Below are 25,693 nucleotides of genomic sequence, written 5' to 3'. Positions count from 1 at the left end.
CCGCCTACTTAGTCTAAGCGTATGCAAACCTAATACGCCACATCTAACAGGGTAACAGGAAATCCAGTGACTTTTTCTCCGCCATTGTTTTGCGGGTCTTTTGGGACCCTGGCTCCCTGCAGTCTGACCCACGGAGAATCTCATCCGCACCCGCTTATTTTTGGACGGGGAGATAAAACCGGCCCTCATCCATCATTTTATTAGGCCGGTTGGCTGGGGTAATAAACCCCTTGCTCCAGGTTTTGCTCCGCGAGCGAAGGGCCCTCACACATTCAGGCGGTGCAAATTATTACCTCCCCCCGATACAACACACAGAACAAAAGAATGGGGAATTACACGGACTGGGGGGCTAGGGTGAATTCCATTTGAAGCGAATTCCAGATGATGCCAATTTTTTTTTTTTCCCCCAAAAGCAGACTAGCTTTCTCTTTTTCGACATGCCGGGAAAGGGGCTCTTCTGGAGGACCAGAATGAGGCATTCAAGAGCATCTAAAATACAATCTGCCCTCTCATCCCCTTCGGCCACTTCGTCTGAGAGTTTCGAGAGGAGGAGCATTGTGCGGCGTGGATTTGCTCCGAGAAACCAATCTCCCGTCGAAAATAAACCCGCAGCGCAGACTAATCTAAACACTCGCTTGGAGGAGAATAACGGGCGAGGACGGATTGAGACTTTTCATTTCCAATTACTGCCCTGAGTCCGGTTCGTGATCTTTAGCATTTGAACTACGCCCCGTGCTAACACACCAGCTATCTGAATGTATACGTTTGTTTTAGCATATCCTCACAAACTGGGTTGGGCCGCAGTGGAAAACCTGCCTCAAGCGTTTAAAACAGATGGGCTTATTTGCACATCCAGCTGCTATAACTACTTAGTCTGTTAATTATTTTAGTAAGACTCCTGTGGAGGTCCAACACACCCTCCTCTTCCCCCCTAGTTCACCCAGTCTGCCTGTCTGTTAAGGCAGCCCCTGGGAATTCTGCTTGTGCAGGTACAGACAGAATGGTCTGTGCCAGTGCGTCACCCAAGGCCACTCGTTCCCGGCAGCAATTACACTGTACCTGCTGAAATTAATTAAAATACCTTTTCACCGGTAGAAAAAATATATAATTGCTTTCTTCGCCTAATCCGGTACATCATTGGAAATAATATTTTTAAAAGATGTTTTTGCAAAACTCTCACTGTGACAACAAGTTGATACAATACCATCATTTTCAAGTCAGCATCCAGATTTTACAAAAATAATTTCAATGGTAATTACAAACCATTAATTAATGTTGGTGAATTGAATCAAAACATCTTGAAAACACTGCTATTTGTTAACATTGGGACTCCGAGAATACAAGGTGAAGCGGTTGAGGCTACAGAGCTGTGGTTCGGTTTACAACAAAAGTGTTAGAGAAACACAGTAAGTATTAATTTAATGAGTAAATGCTTAGAACACATACAGAGTTCTTTGCCAAGCCAACACCAATGCTTAGCATAATGGGTGTGGCTGGAGGAGAGCAAGAGCTTAGAGCCATATCCAGCATCCAAGCTTCAATTCAAGATGAATGAGATGATTGAGTGGATGCTCTCGAACATTCACTCGAACATTTATTTCATACTTCAGCAGCATTACAACTTCATATATTGGAAAAGTGCAGGACATAACGTCGCTTTGTCCTCTAAAAAACATATTTTATCGTATGAGTCATCCACTAATGTACGCTGTGGGCGAAAGTGGATTTTGTTTCAAAGGTCTGCTGTCGCTTGGTGACGACCCCTGCTAACATTTTTACAGTAAGGCTGGAAGATTGGTAGATTTCCTTGCGTACAACAACAATAACAGACAGAAAATAATTCAGAACAATTCATGTTGGGAATGACAAAAATAGTCACCGACTTTTTGAAGTGTTCTAGGTGGTCCTGCGGGCTTTGAGACCACCAGGCTGAGATGCCAACTCTGCCCTCAGGACCTGTGGCCAGCTGGTGAAGGGTGACGACAGTCTGGCAGAACACTGTGACCATGACAACGGCGCTCAAGCCAAGACCCCCTGGAAGGGCCAGCCCCAACTTGTTTGGGGCCCGCGGCACGGTCATAAACGTAGGCAACAGCTGGTGAACGGGTGAATGCCTGTGTGACAGGGCTTGGTCTGGTAGAGGACACTGAGGCAATCTGGGGCCATGCCTACCGGTTAAGTGGGCACACCCACCTGGGTTGCATTAACCAATCAGCTCAAGGTTTAAAAGTGTGCTTGTTTCCAGTAGGCTTGGCTTCAGATTGGCCCGGTTTCCTCTCCCAGACCGAGCCCTGCCACAGGCTATATTACTCCCCTTGCAACATAACAAGACCGGGAAAACAAAGGGGGAGAGGAGGAAATCAAGAATGAACAGAGAGAAACTCAAGTAGCTTTGACACAGGCAAGGGACAACACTTGAGCTGATTACAAATCAACCTCAGGTGTGTGTGGATGCGGGGCTGCCACTGTCCAAGGTCCTGAAGACCTCCAATGCACTGTAAGATAAGAGGAACAGCAGCCAAAGAGGAGGGCTAGTATCTTACACCTCATTAGTTGATGCTGTACTTGAATTTATTTATACAGTATATAATTTTCTACACTTTATTTTGTAATTTGTATAATTCTCATAATGGTTCTGGGGTAGCATATCTGACGCAACTGAATGGGTTTATGCTAAAAACGGTCACACATATAGAGCTATACATTCTTATCTAACACAGCCACTAAGGTATGTATTGGCTCAAGAGAACTCGTTTTGAAGAACTGTGAAACCAGTACGGAATTCTGCTGGACGCAGCACTGACTGCAAGAGAATGCCGAAGACAACTGAGGAGGGATTCGTGAACGAGGCCCAAGAATCGTTTCGACCAATCGGGGCGCGAGTACGCCCAACAAGGCGGCAAACGGTGTAAAAATAGGAGACGGGGAGGAGGCTCCCTCCTTAGAGGAGCGCCGGCTGCTCAATCTCCCCTCGCCCAGAGCCGGCCCCTGCCCTCGTGCCAAGGGCTCCGCGGCAGGAGGGGAACCGCGCCACCGAACGCGCGCCAGGCGCCGCGGAACGCGGCCCAGATCCCGCCAACCCCGAACATCCATCACTTTAAAGAGCCTTTAAAAGTTGGTGCGCGGCAGCGGACAGAGCGACACTGTTCAGGCCAGACCACGCTCTGCTTTGTGTTGATAGAGGGGCTCCTTCTCCATCAAGTGAGAGAGGGGGGGGGGGCGGGGGGGAGGGAGAGACCCCAACAGGAACATTAGTAAAGTCATTTGCACATCAATGAGGTGCAGCAAGACCCCAACAAACCCCTGATGAAATTTTAATGGGTCTTCCTTCAGCTTTATTAATGGTCATCAGGCCCGGGCCCTTTACAAGGGGTCGTATAAACAGACTGAATAGCTTCAGTTGGCAGATGAAAAATGCTCTCTTGTATACAAAATGGTGAAAAATCGCCTCGCTCCCAGCAAATATTGTTAACTGCGTTTAATTCCAAACCTCCTAAAAATTCAATATAAAATATATACATATATAAACGGGAAGAACAAAGTAGAATAAATATAGCTAAATGCACAATTGAATCAACAAATCTTTGTGTAAGTCTGGCTTGGTTTGGTATAGACGGTGCCATGAGATTGGTCCAATGATTAAAACCGACTAATCCTTCATTGTAATTTTTTGCGGAAATCTTGCTCATGTTTCTACAATCCCCAAAATGAGCGACAGTTTATTAATATCTCTTTTCACATGCAAATGTTCCTCATAAATAAATCATAGCTCTCGAGATTGCCAGTGGCTCTGAGAGCCAGAACCATTTTGGGAAGATCACTGTTCCTGATTTCTGTGGTTTATGGCCACCTTATCCCTGGGATCCCCCCATCTCTGTCAGCCAGCAAGGCAACGGGTCTAACATACCTGGGTCAAACACTTACTTGTTTTGGATTCAAATACTTTTCTACACTGTACTGATCTTGTCTGGTGTATTGGAACTAATTAAATACTCTCAAAAAGTACAAACCTCACCTCCTGGTCATAATTTAGCAGGCTCAATTACACCAGACAAGATCAATAGAGCACAGAAAAGTATTTGAATCCAAAACAAATATGTATATGACCCAGGTCTAAGGTCTAATCTAAGTCGTTGTTACTGGTATTTGCACAGACTGAATATGACACAAACTTTTATACTTAAAGCAATCAAAGGATAACAACAGCTGCAATGTCACCAACATGAACACAAGTTGCGCATATTGATCACTCATCTAATCACATTCCTGACTTAATCTAACTTATGCACCAATATATTTGACATATTTCATATATTTTAATTATATTTTATATATGTTCATGAAGTCATTCTTATTTTCATTTATTAAGTGAATCAATTTAATCACAAAGAAATTATATTTGTATTTAAATTCGTTTGGCCCAAGGTTAGCAACATCCCCCTTAGCCAGAAACAAAAAGGGCTGTAGCTTTCAGATAAACAGACCACTGTACTGTGGGTAACACGGTAACATTTCAAGGCAAAGACTAGTCCAGCTGTCGAGGATTGAACGTAGAGCACATATCAAAGCTTAGAATTCTCACAACAGAGTCGTCTGTTGCAAAGGCACTTACTTTTTAAGAGGGCTTTCAGAAACATATGCGCTCTATGGTATATTTTAAGGGGAAATTTAAGAGGAGTAGTGGGACCCAGAGATGAACAGCTAGTAAGCACTAGACTGTAGATTCAAATCACAGGTGAGACACTACCACTGTACGCCTTGAGATATAAGGTACTTAGCTTGCCTTGACCTGCTTCAGTAGGTATCCATCTACATAATCCCACACAAGTTGTTCTGGATAAGGGCACCTGACAGGCAGCCAAGCAAGCTTAATGTAAGTGCAGTAACAAATGATTCCGGAATATTCAATATCCGACTCTGCCATTTGGTAGCCTCTTAACGGATGAAAACTGGAATGACCAATGTCCTGTAATAATATGAATGTGCAGTCTCAGTCCAAGATCCATATAATATATTTTACTGTAACAAGAGTCAAAGTCAGTCTGCTAGAACAGACCTAAGTTATTCAAAGACTTGCCATTCACTGTTTTAATTTGTACGCTGGAATCAGGCAGAAACTACACAATGATTAGGTCTATATGAGTATACGCACTCACCAATCCTGTGTTTATTATTGCATCAGTTGTTTGCTAATCATTGCAATGTGGTAATAATAATAATCTTTAATACTCAGGAAGTGATTGGTTTTGTGTGGGGAAAAATGCAACATAACTGACACTACACGGGACAGTGCAGTCCCATTCATAACAAACATATGAGTGTGGCATCTACAGAAAGTTAAAAGGTCATTATATTTTATATATTATGAATTGCTTGCTCTGTGTTATTTATTTAGCTGCATAATTACTTGTGTTTTGCAACTGAAGCTTTCAATAATTTATTGTCATCTCAAGTTCCCCCTGGCAGTTCCCTGAGTCCCCCTTTTGGGCCCTGGGGCCCCCCTATTGAGAACCACTGGACTGGAACACATCCCCAGCAAATGCTGTGGCTATACAGTTCAAATAACCCTACAGTAATCACAGGTAAACATGCCTAAGGAGTGATGAGCAATCCATTTTCTTTACTCCTTAAGTATGTTTACCAGTGATTACTGTAGCTGTGTTTGAACAGCACTGTTTCCTTTAAAGGAAACATCTCAGCACAGGGTGCGACCTTTACAGTGAGTTATACAGGACCCAAGATTTCCAGCCTGAAATGTGCCAAATTACTGCTCCGTTCATATGATTCCAGTTACGGCACAGGGTACTGGATGTGATGAAAATGCACTGATATAGACTCATGAAGCCACTGCAAACACAAGATCAAATAAAGACTGTTCGATTCAGGAAAACAGACTTCACTATCTTTGCTCACCAGACCACATTCCAGAGCCCTTCGCTGTTATAGAACACTGTTGTGTTTGAGTTCTTGCTCACTACCATTAGGTGGACGGTGAGTCAAAGGGGCAAGGTCCTCTAGTTTGTGATTGCACTTATTATCGAGGCAACATGTAAGCACAAGTTACTGTGTGCAAGGCAACGACATGCTGAGTATCTTCAAAAGGTACAAAATATTTCACGGAGGGCATAATAGAGGGAGAAGGCCAAAGCCTGTGATTTTTAAGTGCGTTTGACGCGCTCTGGACACCTTGGCCCAGCCTATTAGTGAAACGCACCGTGGCGCTTGGCTTTGTCCTTTGAATGCACGGCTGATGTGCTGTTAAAATAGGTGCAGCTCTGCCTCGTTTGTTAGTTTGAACTACAAGGGCAGCAGGACAGCCGCCCTCTACTGGTAGGAAAATTACGCACATCGCTTTGTCTCCCATTCCCGATTAGTAGGAGGCAGACCTTAATTGATGTTTTGGACCACTGCACTAGAAGATCATTTAAAATTCCGTGTTTTGTCCCGAAGTCGCATGCTGTCGCAACTTCAGGACAAAAATAGATTATTATTAGGTTACACGTTCTGTTGTTATGAAAGCCCCAACCCTTTCAGGTGTGCCTGTATCGTGAAATGTATCTAATGTACGGTATATTCAGCGCCTCTCTTGGGACCGTTATCTCCTTAACGTATGATCTGGACACTTCTGGCTGCATCAAAACATGCAAAACACACGAAAAGCTAACATTTGTACATGACGCAAGACAACCACAGAAGACATCAGAAATCATTCTGAATGTGAAATAAATATAAGGCACGTGCCTCCACTGCCCTACAGAAGCGTGCCGTTATCGCGTTCATGAAACACAGGCTCCAGGAGTGACAGGGCGCAGGCGCGTTATCCGTAATAACTAGTAATTATTGCATATAGTCCAGCACCAAACCACTGGTTTAGCGCGGCATGATTTTATTCTTTGTACATAAATAATTAAATAAGCTCCCATTTTGCACCGCTGTCCATCAGATGCAAATCTATGCCCGAATTAAAAAAGCAGGACGCAAATACATAAACCCATCACGACCATACCGCACATACACAACGGTGCAGTGAAACAAAGCAGTACCATAGCTGATATTGTCTTTTTTTCTGTATACACGAGATGCCCCTGTCTGTCGATGCGTGCAATTTCTCTCTTCCCTCAGGTGGCATTGTCCCCAAAGTAAGCCTCAATGCGCTCACACACGCACCCCATAAACACGGCTGGTGCTAAAGCTTTTGACACATGTCCACTCCCAGTACTGTTGTAAGCATGAAACAATCGTAGCACGATTCCTCAAAAACATTTAACACGGGATACGGAATAAGATCGTTAACAATGAAATGTAATGTTACTTTTTTAACGGTTTACCTGCCAGGAACTGGAAGGAATTTCAGCGAATTTTCCAAGCCCTCCAAATGTGTAACATCTGTACATATGGTCCAGGGACTCGGAACAGTGCCAGAGTAACCCGAAGCTCACGGAATCTTTATTTTTCAGGTGATCTTTAACAATCCATGCCGGGGAGATAAAACTGAAACTACAAATCGCGACCAGAGCCGACGATAAGAGCACCCAAAAGCAGCCCACACAGCTGAACATCCTCGGAGCTTGGGGCAGAGAGCTCGGAGACAGATCTATCCCAACCCCGGCTTCTTTCTTCTTCCGATCCAGCAGTGAATGCATTTGGAGCTCAGTCACTCAGAAAAGAAAAAAAAAACTCCCCAAAAAATGTTACATCAGAAACCACAACTGAAGGATGTCAACAAATCACAGCCCGAGACGACAGTTAATGGAAATATAAACAGAATACCCAAACATGGGTTCGCAATTCAACTTTAATCGAAACTGTAATATCACTTTCCATCCACGAGCAATTTCTTCACGTGTTTCTTCAATTCCTCTATGATTATTTCCTGGGAAGTGGTACAGGGGGTGACTAAAGACATTTGTCACACCCAAATGTAAATACTCCGAGGGCACCGCGGTTCCAGAACTGTAACCCACAACTGCTTGCTGAACATGGAAATATCTATTTCTCTTCCTCCGGGCTTGCGCGTGAAAGGAACATGTAAACAGCCAGTTCTTTTTTTTGTTTGCGTCTCCTTCAATAGGCACTGCAGTCTGTGCGTTTTTTTCTCTCCGCGAGAGCTACAGCTTTGTACGTTACTAGTAGCTAACCAGCTAGTAGCAGCAAGTCTACTTCCAGGGTTAAATCGTGCGTTGTTCCTTAAGGAACGCTAAGGTGGGCGTCTCCTCTTTGCTGTGAAATGTTTTCACACAACCCCTCCCCTCAGACAGGTACCATACCGAAGAAGTTGAGATTTACTGGTGCATGCAGATAATTTAACAGTGAGCTACTTTATTGCTATGCGATTTTGAATTTTCATTAACGTCCTAGTAGTTGGCGTAAACCAGTTGGGTGTTAAGTTTTCCTGTTGTGGTTAATTCTACATTCTGTAAATTACTGGTAATACTGTGATTGTTTGGCCTAATTGGCTTCTAATTATGTCTATTGTTAAAACAAAGAAGTTGGGAAATAGTTTAAAATCAAATCTTGGTCCGAGTCGAGAAGAGGGAACTTTGTTTTATTAAATACCAGGTTATAAATGAATAAATACGCTGCACTTCATGATTATTGTAATCGAAACTTTTTTGACCCCCCCGCCCCCCACCGAAATAAATAAATAAATAAACAAACAAATAAATAAATAAATTAATTAAGAAATTGATAAATTAAATAATTTAATCAGTTCCCTACATCGCGCCATATATACAGCTTATGCTGCCCCCAAATGGCTTGTCCTAGGAATAGCCACTCGCGAATCCGTTCTTCATGCAAAGATGAAAGCATTAAAAAAAAATTAACAGAACCACTTGAGTGTGAAATTATTTGACAAGACACTTCACAACAAAATAATTGAACTTCCAAAAATTTTACCCACCTTTCCAACGAAAGGACGACCATAAAAGTTAGTAAAATAGTAAAGCAGATAATTTAAATCTGTGGTGCCATGTGGAGAAAGCCTAGATTCAACAGGTTATAAGTACGTTTGTTTAACATTGGAGGATATGGAGATAATTGCCAGACAAGCGTACAGATTCAGGCTTAATTTAGGAATAAACATGGGTAAATTATACAGTACTCAATACTTTCATTGGTATTGAAAGTATGTCAACATTGTAGCATTAAAAGCCTTGCGTACCTACACTGCGTAGTGGGCACTATCCATATTTCTGAATTAGCACTTTGAGAACCACACCCGTGAAACCAGGTAACCTTAGAATTACTGTTATGGCAGCCAGAACTTATCAACACAGCATTGCAGAAGTAACACATTTAAAGAAATTCAGATACAACAATATCCATTCAGTAATTGTTCTCAGGCATCACAAATCAGTGAACCAATTGTATTTTTATTATGCAAGACATTGCTTTTTATGACGTCAATAAATATGCTGTTTATAACATGTCTGTAGAATCTTAAAAGGACAGAATGAGGAACATGTAACGTGTTACTAGACAAAGCATGAGGAACGGACAAGATTCAGCAGGGAATTCTAATTTTCCATTTATTGGTAGCAACTTTTCCACAAGAATCAGTGAAACCATTGGATTTCATGGAGTTTTCATTGAGTTCCTTTGCCACTACAGTACCTTCTGTTTCTGTGGAAGATTTATATTGGAGTACTTTTTATGGTCATAAAAAAAACAAATGACACAAGACAGATGACAAACATTTCAATAATATATGTATTTTTAAATCGAACACAATTTAAATATATTATAGATTAAGTACACATATCCATCAGAAAACATAGTAGAGGTACATAGTACCAAAAGTCTTTTCATTCTGGTTCTTATCCACAGTTGAACGTGTCTGAAAATAATGACATATTCACCAAGTATACATTCTCATAAGACTACGAGTCCTTATTGAGATTCGTATTGACAATGTTTTTTACATATTATACAAAAAATAATCATCATCAAAATATGGATATAACATTAATATATGGGGTAAACCAGAAAACTACAGCTATATAACATGGAGCCAGAAGTATTCGTTTGCGACTTTTGTAATTCAGTCCAAGGGAGTTTTCCATTAACTGCAGAAGAACAACTTGTGACCTGCGTACTGTAATGACTTGAACAGAGTTCCAGGTCGTGCTACAGATTTTGGGCAAGTTCCTTGCAGCTGCGATTGGTGGCATTTCCAGTTTCAATCATATTCCCGTCTTGTCTACTGGACACAGGTATAGGACAAATTACTTGCACTGTCAATACTGTTCACAAAATACACAGGAGGCCAGAGAGGCAATGAGTTTCTAATCAAAACTGTACACAGCCGTTCAGCAATGGGTGCAATTCGTCAATGACGGCCCCTTCCATTAAAATGAATATGACCTTTTTGGGTACAACTTTATTTAAAACAAATAGAGGAACAGGAGGGGGGAAACTGTAGTCTTCATTGTTACAATCTTGTGAAGTCTCTTTCAGGTCCTGGGCCTCTACTCAGAGGCCATGGTAGAAGGTTACTGGAGCAGAGATACTTTAATGCACTGTGTAACGCCACCACTTCCTGCACCATTTCCTGTCCTTGTAGGGATTTTGTTCGCGTCAGGGTGCTGCTGCACAACGGCTTTGTTTTTGTTTTTTTTTCCACTTCATACTTTTAAAAGCCTTCATAGTGTTAAGAGGGAGTGTACACGTGATCCCACAAACATACGTTCGCGCGCACACACACACACGCACACGCACACACATGCAAGCTTGATGCAGGAAGTCATGGAATGTGTTGTTCTATCTTCATTCAAATAACTTTAACATTGGATAAATAGTGTGCAGTTCATCGCCGACTCCTCCGCCGCCACCCGGCTTCATCGCTCCACGGAGCGTCAGTACGGAGTTTCCTTTGGTTCTTCACGGAGGTCATAGCTGGAAAAGGAAGCGTTCGGACGTCAGAAGCGCGCCACGCAGACGCAACTTAACAAACGTACATCCTCAGGGCACACGGTGCATTTCCCGAACCGGTAGTGCGGCAGTTATCGTGTTTGGACAGCATCGCGATTCAAAGCGCTGCGTTCAAAAAAAAAAACTGCCCCGTTTGATCTTCAGTTGCTCTTGTTCAAATGAAACAATGAAAACAAACAGAAGGACTTGAAACAAAGTGCTACAAAGTAATCTGACTCAGCTGCATTCGCATCTGGCCCATACAAAAGCAGCCCTGAATTACAGTTACACTAAGTACATTAAACACAATGCTCATTTTTTCTTGACTGGTCACCACGTTTATGGTTTTTGTTATTTTAACTAAAGCTTAGTATATTAGCACAGCATAACATCACTGGGCCTGAATACTGTCAGAAAGCTCCAGGCGAAACCTCACTGTCGCTCCGGAGAGATCCAGCACCTTAGTCGCCTGGTCGCCGGGCTGATCGTGATGCGCCTGATGCATGACGTCGTTCACGATCATCTTGGCAATCTTCCAGGCCATCTCTTCCTGGGCCTGCAGAGGACAGACGGAGGAAGGGGCGGGGCACCGTCACACCCGAGGCAACGCGACTGAACAACCTACTGCCCCGAATGATGTAATTTTTTGATGCAGTGTGTTGTACATATTCATGTAAACTGTATATTATTATAGGTAGAGACCTTACATAAGCCCCTTAGGGTTTCTTGTCACTACCTGCACGATTTTCTGCTTACTAGTTTCTTTTCCTTTGTCGATTTTTAATTTGTGCAAATAAATAAAGAACTAAAGAACTACCGCCCTGAATGCACATCAGTACATGTGGGCTAAGCATAGACGTAATGCGTGCAAATAAAGACAACTTTCAAGGGTTGCTGCAGAACTTGCTAGAAGGGTGTCCCTAAGGTTGCAATGGACTACAGAATAATGAATGAAATGTTTCAAGCAAATCAGGGAACTCAAATCATATCAGCAGTGTAAAGTTAAAGGAAACTGAACAGAGTAAGATTTTACCAGTACCTCATCCGAATTTCCCTGCACCCACTTCTTCATCGCCAGGGAAAATATGGAGCCTGTGAGAGATTGGAGAGGACATTGGGAGGGGGGGTGAGATATGCCAGAGTTTTCCTCTGGCGCTCGTGTTAAGTCAACACACACAGCTTCCGCCTGATTATCGCCCGCCTCTCGCCTCTCCCTCAGACGTACAGCTGAAAACACCAAATCGCTGCTCACAAAACTGAACATCCCTTTTACCTCACAGGCTAGAATGAGATATGAATATCAGTGCAGGAAAAAAATAGGCTAACTAATGGAGTTTAAAATTCTAATGGAAACGTAGCGACTGGTTATATTTCGGGCACAACAGAAAAAGGGTCATCTGTCTGGAATGTTAGTCCCCACAGGACAAGGATATGAATGGAACCGCTGTCTGGCCATTTCAGTGGAACTCATTTCATTTTTCCAAATGACCGGGATGCGAGAGAGCATCTATTCGTATTCAACCTTGAACTATAAGATTTCACCCAATCGAGTTCGTCCATTTGCTCCAATAACCAATGGGAACGGCCGTCGGAGAGAGAGGCGGGACGAAGGCCGCGTCAGCTGGAGCGCCGTACCTTTGGACTTCTTCACGTCAGGTTCCGGCTCCGCCTCCCTGATGAACTGCCCGAGCTCGTTCACCTTCCCAAACGTCATTCTTCTGAACGGAAAGGAAAGAGATTAGCAGCCGGCTAATGGCCGCCCTGCAGCAATAGGCCGAACACACACGCACACACACACATACACATAAACACGCTGCTTACCCCGCCCACTTTTCTATTCCAGCCACTTATGAAAGGAGTCCCATTGTCTGCAGGAGTAACCAATGGCAATATTCCGATACCGACCTCGAGAGGGTCTTTTCATCTAACCAGGTCACACGGCACTCATATCTCTAAGAACTCTGACTGGGGAGATACCCAAAGCAAACTCACACGGGTTACTAAGCCGAGTGGAAGTTCCCATTAGGCCACCCTACAGAACTTCTAAGGCCTTTCACCAACACAAGACACACATACAAAGCCTGGCTATTACAGTAGAATAAGGGCTGCTTGGTAGGATAAACACACAGAAGAGGCTTTTGAACTGACAAGAGCGGAGATAATCCAAGTTATTGGCATTCAGTGCACAAAAAGATAGAGGAACCCACGCCCACAGGAACTCTGAGCGTGGGCTGACAGATACACCCCGAGCCGGAACAGTGAAACAGGAAGTCGTTTCGGCGACGCTCGCCGCGCGGCGCAGACAGGACGACGCGCCCCCGCGCACTCACCCAGCGTACGGGCGCTGATACAGAGACTCCGGGTCCAGGCTGGCGATGTCCACCGTTATTGCCTCGTCAAAGTTTTTCAGGATTTTAATTGCTGCCTTTTTGGTGCCTTGCTGCAGTAGGGGAGCGGAGACGAGACTCGTCAGAGACAGCGCAGGTACAGGATGTGTCCTCATAACCCCCCCCGGGGCCAAGTCATTATTTTACAGCAGGGCTGCTCAACCCTGTTCCTGGAGATCCACTGTCCAACCCTGACAAAGCACACCTCATTCAAAAGCCAGAGAGCTCGCAGAACTGCTAATTAGTAGAATCAGGTGTGCCAAATTAGGGTTGAAATGAAAACCTACAGGACAGTAGATATCCGGGAAAAGGGTTGGGCAGCCCTGTTTTAACTTTAACCTTTTATACACCAGTATCTATTTTAAAAGAACACCTACTTCCACCAATATTCATCATTCTTTGATGGTATATAAATCAGGTTTCATTGAAAATACTCAGGGATATGTCCTAGCTCACTATTTACAGAGCTAGATTACTTAAAATTAGTATTTCACGGGCCTCATCATGTTGTGAGTACAACAACCGGCATATTTCACGCGCTTCACTCTGGATCCCCATTAAAGGTTGGGGTACTGGCTGGATACCTGGGCTTGTGTCTCCTCCGAGGTGCTAGTGCTGCGGTCGCCGTCCTGGGTCAGACCTTGCCCCGGGGCAACCGCGTTCCCGCCGAAAAACTCGTCGGCCCGGACGGAATTGATCAAGTCATTCAGATACTTGTAATAAAGGTTACTAGACAAGAAGCCTGGCATGTAAACCTGAGGAGGGAAAAAAAAAAGATTAAATTAGCACAAGTCTACAGACATATGTCACAGAGGATTTAGAGAGAAAGTGGCAAGTAAACAGTGACCCCTGCTGGCCCGGAGGACTCGGATACGGCGATGTACCTTCTCCATAGTGGTCCACGCCTGCCGCAGGGGCGTGGTGAAGCAGGTGGGCAGGGGACCGCCCTCCCGGCAGATGTTGGACTCTATTTCTAACCGCACCAAGTCGTCAAAACCCAGGGGGTTTGTGGCTTGAAGGGAGAAATACCTGGGGGGAACACACACGACCCGGTTATCACGACCCGGGTAACCAGGACAACGAATCAGGACCCGGGTAATCAGGACAACAGATCACGTGTTCCAGACTTAAGCAGGCGAACAGATGTACCCATCATCCCCCTCTCCCCCCGGCTGGAAGATAGTCACAGGGAAAGAAGACGTCCTGGTGGAATATTTCCCAGCATGCTGGTAAATAACAGCAGAACGGATGACAATCGATGCCCATGGAAATCCAGCCCCCGGGCAGAATGCGCTGGCCAACGGATTACAGCCGGCCGGATCAATTCCCCATTCTGTGCCAGTCGGTAAGCAGGGAGGGAAACACGACCCCCCCCCCGGATGCCTGAGCGTGTAAGGTGGCCGATGGAAACTAAGGGCTTACTCGTTGTACAGGACCATGAGCGCCCCCCGATGGCCGAGAGTATATGGCGGGCACTAGAGGCGGAGGGCCTACTTGTCATACAGGACCATGAGCGCCCCCCGATGGCCAAGTGTATATGACGGTGGTAGAGGCGGAAGGCTTACTTGTCATACAGGATCATGAGCGCCCCCCGATGGCCAAGTGTATATGATGGCGGTAGAGGCGGAAGGCTTACTTGTCGTACAGGATCATGGCGTCATTCTGAGCCTCCTGTCCGTCATACTGGCCCTTCTTGGCTGCCAGCTGGTCCTGAAAGTTGTCGGCGGCGAGCCAGAACTGCAGGATGTTGACAGCTTCCTCCTTCTCCATGTACTGCACACACACATTCATACACACACATACACACACACACACACACCGGCACACACACACAAACACACACACACACACCCATACGTTACAGCCGCATAGTTTCAAAGCATAGCTGTTACATTCCAGAACAACCTGCACCACATGTACTACTTGCATTCCGAGACCTACATACATCTCTGCAGTGACATCATCCCTATATAAAATCACTCAGAAGTCTTTTGAGTTCCTACGGTGTTCAGTTTCAGGTGTGATGTCAGCTAGACTGATAAACCTGACACCTGCTGGGTTCAGGCTCTGGGTTCAGGCTATGAACACTAAGTGAGGTTCATTAAGAAACCCTTGGCGGAGCTTTCGTCTGGGGGGGGGGGGGGGTTTGGGGTTCAGCCAGGGGCGGAGCAGACGCTCTCACCTCTGAGAAGTAGAAGAGGGCCGACTCGCAGAAGAGGATGTCGGCCAGGAACACGGTACCGCTGGTCAGCACCTCGATCTGGTACTTGCAGAAATGATGGCTCCGTAAAAATTCGGTAAAGTGCCTGAAAAGCAGAAAGAGGGGTTCAGGACGTCCCCCCCCCATTATGCAGCCCACGCGAGCAGAGGCCCGTTTTCACACTTCCTTAACCTCCTCCGGCTCCACCTTCAATTCCCAGCTGCGGGCCTGGAGAGCCAATCAGCAGCCACTCTCAAGGGAGAGAAAGAGATCTGGTGCGTAGACGCACTGTGGCAATGCGGAGAAAGGAGACAAACTGGCCACAAGACGGGAAAAAGCCCCAGTCCATCAACACACACACAAAAAACTGAGGACCAAAGCATCCCAGTTTCCACTGGGAGGTCCAGAGAGGAAAGCAACATTTCCTTACAAGGCACAAGCATGGTCCTATAAGAAGTTAAAGAAAGCGTTTTGTTAGCCAAATCAACACTTGCAAACCAGCTTTCTTAAGGACCACTGACGCTAAGGTTGCTTGGTGCACCACACAAAATACATCTCCAGGAAATGATTTTTATTAACACTATTCAATACTGGCAGAAAATTTTCAATTTCAGATGAACCATCTGTTTACATCCAAGAAGAGGCATACTCAAATACTGATAAGGAAAATGTTAAGAACATTTCAAGGCAAGCTCTTAAAAAATACTCCATTTTAGAGAAACACTCACTGTTCGTCCATGATGCCGAAGACTACCGACTGTGCTGTGACAAAACAGTTTGGATCCACCTGCCCATCTTCCCCACAGATTTTTGCTGTCAAGGCAAACAACAAACATACACACACGCATGCACACGCGTGCACACATGCACACACACACACACAAACAAACAAGCACGCACACACGCACACACAGTCAGTGTTTCTTTACTGCATCCACAAGACACTTGCGACTACCACAATCTTGAAGCTTGTCAACTCTGGGAATTTCATGGCAAGCTCAGTGGAACAGCACATATATCCCAAAAATATGAGATGGGCATTTGACTCTCACCCACTATGTCGTTTCTGACGGATTCTGTGATGGGGATGGATCTAGCAGCATCAGGAGAGATGTACTTGGTAAAGATACTCACTGCATCTCTCTCTATACCTAAAACGAACAGAAGAAAATGCTTGTGAAAGACAACATATGCCTGGTCACCATTAAATTAAATATACTGCACAAGTTAAAAGCATTAACTTCAAAAAGCAAAGGCCGATATATATCACATTCTAACTTCAACAAATATATCAATGAGAGTCTTTCACACAGTCCAAGGTTTAGGGACGCATTGGGAAGATTGGCCTGAAAGGACGTGCAGTCCGGGGACGGGTGTGGCTGGCAGCGCTGCTCGGTGTGTAACTGCCCACAACATCTTCCGTGGGAGGGAGGGAGGGATCCTAGCTGGTTTGACCGACGCCCATGTCTCACTGAGCATGTGACCCCACTCCGATCAATCAGAGATCCACAGTCTGCCTGCGCAAGCTACACATGAAGCTGAACTGAAAGACTGCGGACTGTGGGTATTCCATACTGGGCGAAAATAGGGGCAAAAACCCAATTGCATTTAATGCCTTGACAATACTGCAGGTAAATCACTCAGAGCACATACTGTGTTTGCCTCCCTGTCTGATGAGCCAAATCTTCTTCCACTGATGCTTATATATTGTTCAGTATTACAGTATTGCAACAGAGATGCACACTATCCACATTCACACTTACTGAACATAAACCTACTATTACAATTGAAAATACCCCCCACATAAAGAAATGCCTACACAAATACCAAGCAGCATCTGGACTCTTTTGGAGATTCAGAGTTTTACAGCAGACAAAGGGGAGCGACACTGCTGACATCAGAGGTGCTGAGATGACCTGATTCCGGTGACCCGTGACCTGATGACTGAAACACTCCCTCAGCAGCACTGTGGGCTGTTATATGTCATTCAGTGTGACTTCCTGCCACGAAAGCATGACTGCCCAGAGGACGTTTCAATGCTTTATTCACCAGGTGCTCTATTCCATTCAGGCATGATAACAATCAGACGTAATCTTCCTCTGTGTCCACTCATCGATTATCTAAGCCTTTTATTCCTGGTCAGGGTAGCAGGGGGGCTGGAGCCTATCCCATAATGCAATGGGCGAGAGGCAGGAACACACACTGGACATGTAGTCAATCCATCGTAGGGCACACACACCACTCAGTCGCACACTAATTACTAGGGGCAATTCAGAGTCTCCAATTAGCCTAGCATGTCATTGGACCGTGGGAGGAAACCTGGAGGAAGCCCACGTAGACACGGGGAGAACATGCAAACACCACACAGAAAAAGACCATGGCCGACATTCAAACCCAGGGTCATCTTTATTCTAGCTATCCAACAGCATCGCCATGTTGCCCTCTTCGATGTAACTAAACTACTGCAACTATATTACAGTAACTTACGCAACCATAAATCAGTTTCAAAATAAAGACGGCTGCTGTACTTCTGTACGCTGGGGTCTCAGCCACCAGGCAGGCCTCTGACTTACTCTTCATGAGCTTGTCAGACAGCTGTTTGAGTGCGTTCGTTGCCTGGAGTTTGAAGGGGGTCCCCACCCTGGAGGAGGGTTGCCTGGTGGGAGTGTCGCCCTGCGGGACCTGCTGAAGGGCCCCGGGCTCCCTGCCGCCGTCCGGGCCCAGGGAGTTGCCGTGGGAGACGCCGGCCCCCCCGGGGCTGTGAGAGTTAGTGTCCGGGGGGCTGGGGGTGTGGGCGAGCGGGGGCGACCCGGACGAGTCCTCGCTCCCGGGACCCCGGGCGGAGGGCGAGGCCGGCTCGGCCAGCGAGCTGTGCTTGACGGAGTTGAGGCTGTGCGCCCGGACCCGGGACCAGCTGGTGGCCCGGAAGCTCTCGGCCTCCAGCCAGAACTTGACCAGGTGGTCGGCCCCCTGCGTCTCCATGAACTGGATGTAGTAGGGCATGGCCACGTTGTCCCGCAGGATCTGGTCCACCGTCTTGGACAGCCGCGACCGCGTCTCCTGCGCCTGGTAGTTGACGCTGGAACGCCCTGCAACGCACGCGAGAGCATTCCCTTCAGCCGGGCTTCCTGCACCTCTACACTCTACCACAAACTGCATCGATGAACCATTAAGAAAAAATAAACATTTGTGCATCACAAAATTACAAACAGCTAGGCTTCAATTAACAATTTTCCTGACAATTTTCCTGTTCTACTTACCAAATGGACAATGCTCCTTTCTGTGCTTGTGTGTTGTGTGTGCATGTATATGTATTTGTGTGTATATTCGCATTTTCTCAAGGTACATTTGTGCTGTGTAGTATTGGAATATTTTGGCACGTCACCTGCAGTACAGCTACATAAACTAAGTGGTGCTTCTGGAGTATGACAGTGGGTGGGGGCTTCCCCACTACATACTGCAGTTTTAATGTAAAGTAATGAAGGGGGTAGAGCATCAGAGCTGACGCTCTGAATGTGCAGGTGGCGCGACAATCCAGCTTCTCAATGGATGTGAATGAGCAGTGAGTAATGCAATCACCGCACCAATTAAATCTGCTTGCTTCGAGCAGCATCCTGTTAAATGCATTCATTTATAAGGTATTAAAAGCACCGATATAAAAAATTTTATGCCAGTGACTGTCTGAGCTCTCTAGACAGTAGCTACTGCAGCTGTGAGAACTGATATACATATATAATTACATATTCCTAATTGGGAAGAAAAGAGGAAAAGTATTTATAAAATGACACTGAAAGCCAGAGTAATAGGAAGGGATAAAAGGCTTACATTTATGACTGGATATTCCCAACAGTGAGAACAATGTCAATGGAGGGATAGACACTGGTTAACAAATAAAGATATTTAAATAGGGCCCTTCTGAAGGATGCACTGATTTCTAGGGTAGTCTCAACTGTACATTAATTCCAAAATAACTATGTGCCTGATGTACAGTATCTTGATTCTCCTGCAAGATAAATTATCTTGGGTCAAAATACGACAAAAAAACAACAATGATTTTGCCATTATTAGATTTTTTCTACAATCCCTCAAACGCTGAGCAGGTTCATTAGCAAGGTTCATGCTCCTTTGATTTGTGCCATACTCGCCATTTTGCGACTCTCAGTCACTTTAACGCAAAATAAGGACTTCCTTCCCAAGATGTGGAAGCTCCTACTATTGTAGATTCAAACTGCACTAGACGCCTGCTTTTTATCTCATGTAGGTACACATAGGTATGTGGGTACGTAGGTACGTAGCCTACGATTACTCCACTTTCACGACAGTAATGCTGGACGCATTGCGGACACAGTGGTCTCCGACTGCCAAAAACAATACATGAATAATAAATAGCAATTACCTTTGTATTGGAAAAAGCACCGCTGTGACTTCAGAATGACCTAAACGCAGCGAGTTCCCACATTTAGGCCCATTTGCCATGAGAAACATCGCTGCCCTGTTCGAAACACAAAAGGGTAGACCTCCACCTCAACTGCACCTTCTTGTGCAAATCTACCTCATAGGAACATATCCAATCCCATTGAATGGCATAGTGGTAGATCCACATGGCCAGTCTACTGAAACCGATTGCCTACTGTACAAAGCGGACCCCAACTGAGAGATGCCTGGAAAACAAAGACAACTCGTCCTACAAGTCCCATTGCTGCCAAAAAAGCGTAGCCGAGCTGACGCCAGCCTTCCGAGCAGCCCTCCAAATCGGACGTTTTTTAATCCGGTTTAACTTTTCATTTGACGCTTCGATCTCTCGACCAATTAGTCCAACGTGGAGCCGCTCTACAGCATTCCGCAGGCTCGATGCCGTAACTCTGGTTCTACCACACAACTGACTCACCAGAAGGTCTCATGCTTCAACAAGTAGCAACCAACACCTCCGCAAGTATTTGTTTTCGCATACTTTGCGTTCGGGGAACACAGGCAATCCTTAGGGCTCAGCTTTTGTTGTCGAGGAATGAAAAGACAGTTGGACCTCAGACATAGGAACATCAGGGCCGGCCGGTCAGACGAACGCACCAGGAACGCGGAAGCAGCATGTGAAATTACGTACATCCAATCAGTAACAGGCCCAGAAAGAACTCACATTGTCAATTAATAACAAAAATGAAAGGACATCGCTCATCCGTGTAGCTGAATTCAAGCTAGGAAAGGCAACAGTGTTGGGTAGGAAGGGTAGGAAATAATCAATAAAAAATAGTGCATATTCCATTGTGATATTGTGCTTGGTAATGTAACAAAATCCATAAAAGAATCAGATGATTTGAAAATCAGGATTTGCATTTGTATTTTGACATCAATTGCAAGTTCTGAACGATATCCTTAAATGTGGATGTTAAATACAAGTGGCAGGGGAAAAAAAGCATCTGCAGAATGCAGTTTTAAATCAGTCAGTGCGAATTTATGACACCTTCCCCACAGGTGACAGCTTTAGCCTGAGACCGCCCCTTTTACACCATGGGATTAAACACATGCTCCATGGAATACTTACAGTTGTACTTTGTAACCACGCGTCTGACGATTACTGGATTGCAGAACATTCTGGAATCCGGGGGGGCAGGTTAAACCTATTTCATCATCGCTTCCCATTCACGGGCTGCTCTGAATTCCAATTTTCATATTTAACTTCCTAATGACTCTGCATATCACATTTGCAAACGGCCAAAATGATGTACGTGCTTATTGGATAGGCTCCTAAGAAAACAGAGAAATCCTCTCCTTAACTTGAGCTTGACTCTACTCCACTGGTACCACCTGGAACTACCTGGGACCATCATTTTCATGTGATATCTGAGAACTCCAGTGTTGTAATGTGAACCAAAGATGACACACACGATTGAGCCCCTGTGCAGAAATTTACAGTACTGCAACAGGACAGAGAACAGGGACTTAAAGGGTTAAAGTTTTCACAAGACACAACGTATGCTATTTAAATTGGGTATCAATAGATCCCTTTCACAGGATTTAGTCCAGCAACAGCAAGATAATGGAGCATAAACTGTCAACTGGCTGACAATAAGACATTAAAATTAAATATGACCAAGTTACATTATATTATAGGCATTTATCAGACGCTCTTATCCAGAGAGAATTACACAACTTTTTACATAGCATTTACATCCATTTACACAGCTGGATATATACTGAAGCAATGCAGGTTAAATACCTGGAATGTACCTCAAGGGTACAACGGCAGTGTCCTACCAGAATCAAACCTATGACCTTTAGGTTACAAGACCAGCTCCTCACCCATTACACTACACAGCCACCCAAGCACAGATAATAAGCACAGATGTTTCCAAGAGCAATGCCGTGACGGTCAGTGAGCAGCGCCCCCTACCTAGGTCCCCAAAATGCGCAGCCTCCATGTGACTGGGCTGCTTCTTGAGAATAGCGGTGCGCCCGCGGGCGAAGGAGTCCATGTTGGCGGAGATGGCGTTGATGGCCACGTGGCTGGGCCCAGCTGCCTCCAGGATAGCATGGTGGTTGCGGGAAGCCTGAGACGGGGAGTGCGATGTAACCGGAGCTGGGAAAGACAGGGAAGGTGTGGTCAGTTCGGAAAGACAACCAGACAAAAGTCATCAGACAAAGAGCCATCTCGTACCACATGACCAGGCCAACAGCCCTGGGCAAAAGGACAAAGTTGTGAGGCAGGCTGATAAACAGACAATCAACAGCAAGGAGAAATCACATTTGAAACTACAACATCTGAAAAGACCAGGGGAATGCAGGACTTGCTTACTTATGCGATTCATTATACTGACACCTTTGGACTGTAATAATCCTTTCATTTTTTAAAAAGGGAAATAAACAGACAAAAAGAAGAAAAACCAGAAGGGTACAGGACAAGAGCACTCCGTACCTACCAATGAGTTCAAAGACAAACGTTGAACAAATTGCTTGCAACAAATACAGATTCAAATTAATTCAAATGTTCCAAGCGTAGATCTGAAACACAATATGTGCCCATGTTGTGGGACAATTTAACATATGCCCCCAAAGCAATTTAACATACTGGTCATTTTCTCATTAGAATCCATTTGCAATTTACTGGACCCAGACCAATTTTCAAAAAGGCGGAATAGAGACAACAGTTAATCCTATTTGTTGGTGTTATTTATAGGAACAGTGCTATGACTGTTAGAGCTACGTTTTCCATCTGATAAGACTAATTTAAAAAAAAAAAATTTTTAAAGCACTGTGTGTGCATTCACATCTTGAACCATCCAGGACCAGATAAGACATGAATGCACTCTAATCCTCTAATTCATCCACCGTCCATGCAAGCCCTTCCTGGCTGTACTTCTTTACTGTTTGGTCGCGCAGACTTGAAAGCATTCACCTAGCATTGTGCTCATTCAAACGTAAACTTTGCACAGATGACATAAGCATTTCCTCTCAATCTTTTGCTGCAAGTCTCAGAAGCATACTTTTTACACAAAAAACCCATTCTACACCACCTAGTCTACTGCATATGATTAAACATAGTGAACATAGACGTCATATCAACACACATTTGGGCAATATTATACCATTCTTCAGGCTTCTCAGCTCAAATATATGATGATAATCAAAACTGATGGAAGATTTTTATTGTCCTCAGTTACACATACTGATCGTTCTATATGCAAAGCAATGTCAGTCTTGGTTGCTTTCTGTAGTGAGACAATAATCTGAAGTCAATCAATGGGTCAAATGAGATCACATCCAAGTCTATGGACAACCCCACAAACAATGCCTTTGAGGAATATAACACTGGAAATTTGTCATATTGGGAGGGATATGTACTCACTCTACACAGATAGAAGGCCCAAAGTGGAAATACTCACCCTTGGTAGGTTTTGGATCAACTGGTCTCTCAATTTCCTTGGCTTTTGCTGAAAACGAAAGACAAACAGCTGTGCAAGGGGTTCGCTCCAAAAAAAACAACCGTTTTGCAAAATAGAGCTTTTTGTCAAAGAAATGATGAAGCTGTGCCGCTAAACCATTATCAAAAGAGTTTCAGAAATGACATTTGAGGCGACAGTCAGGGGAGGACAGGTTCAGCTGAAACACAAGCGGACCTCGGGGGAAGGTTTGGTTCATCAGGTTGCTCCGGAGAAGCTGGCATGACGCCATACAAACGGATGCCCCGGGGAAGACTGGGTCTCTGGTCTGGATCAGAATCCAAACCGTACTCATGACGAGGTCCCAAAAATACACTAAATTCAGGAGCAGTGATAGAAAACCAACCATTTCATAATTCTCCACTTCAGCCTAACATTTCTTAGTGACACAAAAAACCTAATAAACACTCATCTTTATGTAATGGAAATGCTTTCATACGGAAGTTCAAGAAATACATAGAGATGTTGTGTTGGATCCGGATCATGAAGGAAAAAGCATTAACGTAAGTGCTGGGTGGCTATTATGTGACCCAATGTTAGCTAAAGTTCATACTGAATGGGATGTGATACCAGAAATAGAACACAACACACGGGGTCAAGTCAGTTTGGCAAATTAATCACCGTTTCGCCTGTGGTATTAACAGCAGATCACTAGCCTTCTTTAAAAACTAGTCAATTGACATTTGCTAGCCCGCTTCTGCCACTGTTTTTGAATATTGATATAGGAAGCTAACTTTGATTTATATCTCAGCATCGTTCCTAAACTTCACTACCGTCAAATTACGATGCCATAACGTCAACTGAAAAGAAAACATCTTGACAGGTAGTTAGCTAAATCACAGGTTCAACGTATACATTATCACATTCAGCAAGCATTTGAGTTTGCTATCTAGCAAACCTACGTTAAACATCCTGAAATGACAGCAAGCAGGTTAACGACCGAGTAATAGCTCATTTGCAACTGAAAATAGTGAAAGGATGAAGATAGGTGTAACTAGATTAATGCAATTACATTGACTTCATGGTTCCCGAGATGGTCCCATAACAAAGTAGCTGACCATCTCAGTAACTGCTGAATATTATCAAGAACTGTCAAACTGATTTAGCACCGCAAGCTTGAAAATACAGCTGCTTTTGATTTTCTGCACTGTAGCTTTGCAAACGTTGGCCAGGTCTACCAAAACTTTGAGATGGGAACTAAGTCAGAAGATAGACTACCTCTCTTGTTATGTAGTTGCCCAGTGACATTTCGGAGAGTGTTTCTAGCATTACGTGGTTAGATAGAAATCTTGTCATGACATTTAAGCTAGCTAGCAAGATCCTGTGATGTTAGCTTAGCTAGCCTGTGTCTTGACAATTTCATTCTTCCTGGAAAAGGATGTAGCTAGCTAGCTAGCCATCTAGTCGTGCTGGTGGACTAGCCAGCTAATTATATGAGGAAAATCCAAATATGCAAAGGAAAGTTCCATTTATTTTCTGTAATTAGCCTAGCTAACATTAATTTGTATGAACGAAAGCAGCAGTAGTTAGCAAGCTAAATCGCTTGCTAGCTTTTTTTAAATGCAAAAACGTGTAGACTCAATCTCATTTTTATAACAACTGTCAGACGACGCGTCAGTTGTTTACTGAATTATTGTTTACATGTCGTGATAAGCCACTTGCGCAAAAGCAATGCCTTCGCTGTGTTCATTCATTAGTCTTACATTATAACCATAAAGTCACAACACAGTGCTCCGAGAAGGCCTTCGATTCACACCGTGCTGTCAACCAAACCCGCATCGGTCACCCTACATTTCCTCCAATCTCTCCCGCTATCATCTCGCAGCCGACTTCCTTACCTTTCCTCCTAAAAAACGACATGGCTGTTCTAACGCTCTAAATATGTCCTCAGCTCAATGTCTTCATCCCGTAGAATCTCAACTCCCCTCATTCAAAGATCTGTTTTATCAGCAACCGTGAAAGGGCTATACTGTCAAAGCCCAGACTTCCTTCTTCCCCGCTCCGCAGAACGATCAGCCATATTGTCAATATACAGCTCACTTCCGGACTGTTGCAGCAGCATTCTGGGTATCGTTTGCTTTTCGCATCTCTCCTATCTCCGATATGGAAAAGGAAATCTGCAGAATCTTGCGGGCTGTCGCGATTAAGCCTTCGTTTAAACTGCACAATGGCAGCACCAGGGTGAGGGTAACAGTATTTTTGGTCACCCCAACATTTTCTCCTCTATATTGTCATGCTTTTGAATTTCATGCAGGGTGAGG

General features: G+C 44.6%; 2 protein-coding genes across 5 annotated transcripts in view; both read right to left on the bottom strand.

Moving 5' to 3' along the window:
- Positions 1 to 8,234, bottom strand: part of LOC135263856 (LHFPL tetraspan subfamily member 7 protein) — a 102,689-nt gene extending 94,455 nt beyond the window's left edge. Inside the window, exon 1 of the mRNA XM_064352300.1 lies at positions 7,329 to 8,234. Within this exon, the coding sequence (XP_064208370.1) occupies positions 7,329 to 7,643 (315 nt within the window). The 5' untranslated portion in view covers positions 7,644 to 8,234. The remainder of the gene's footprint in view (positions 1 to 7,328) is intronic.
- A 1,279-nt stretch (positions 8,235 to 9,513) lies between these two features.
- akap10 (A kinase (PRKA) anchor protein 10) lies at positions 9,514 to 25,558 on the bottom strand. Of its 4 annotated transcripts, none has more exons than XM_064352290.1 (16): positions 25,271 to 25,558; positions 23,610 to 23,747; positions 23,376 to 23,423; positions 21,887 to 22,072; positions 18,072 to 18,587; positions 16,551 to 16,649; positions 16,227 to 16,311; positions 15,481 to 15,604; positions 14,935 to 15,071; positions 14,183 to 14,327; positions 13,883 to 14,053; positions 13,242 to 13,351; positions 12,547 to 12,626; positions 11,951 to 12,003; positions 11,348 to 11,467; positions 9,514 to 10,896 (listed from the first exon to the last, which is right to left on the bottom strand). In XM_064352290.1, the coding sequence occupies exons 1-16, from the start codon at positions 25,290 to 25,292 to the stop codon at positions 10,891 to 10,893; spliced, it is 2,040 nt and encodes a 679-aa protein (XP_064208360.1). In that variant the 5' UTR covers positions 25,293 to 25,558; the 3' UTR covers positions 9,514 to 10,890. The 4 variants fall into 4 exon arrangements, with proteins under 4 accessions (XP_064208360.1, XP_064208358.1, XP_064208361.1 ...); XM_064352288.1 differs by having other exon boundaries at positions 12,547 to 12,629; positions 25,271 to 25,546; XM_064352291.1 differs by having other exon boundaries at positions 11,372 to 11,467; positions 12,547 to 12,629; positions 25,271 to 25,544.
- Positions 25,559 to 25,693: the final 135 nt, after the last annotated feature.

This window comes from Anguilla rostrata, chromosome 9 (assembly GCF_018555375.3).
Source record: "Anguilla rostrata isolate EN2019 chromosome 9, ASM1855537v3, whole genome shotgun sequence".
NCBI lineage: Eukaryota > Metazoa > Chordata > Actinopteri > Anguilliformes > Anguillidae > Anguilla > Anguilla rostrata.
This window is presented reverse-complemented; position numbering and strand designations above follow the sequence as displayed.

Excerpts from the sequence above, each read along its gene's own strand:
- akap10 (XM_064352288.1), bottom strand. The coding sequence starts at position 25,292 with ATGTCGTTTTTTAGGAGGAAAG. Across the intron at positions 23,424-23,609 it reads GAACCAAACCTTCCCCCGAG|CAAAAGCCAAGGAAATTGAG; the intron begins GTCCGCTTGTGT and ends TTTCGTTTTCAG. Across the intron at positions 16,650-18,071 it reads GTCTGACAAGCTCATGAAGA|GTATAGAGAGAGATGCAGTG; the intron begins GTAAGTCAGAGG and ends TGTTCGTTTTAG.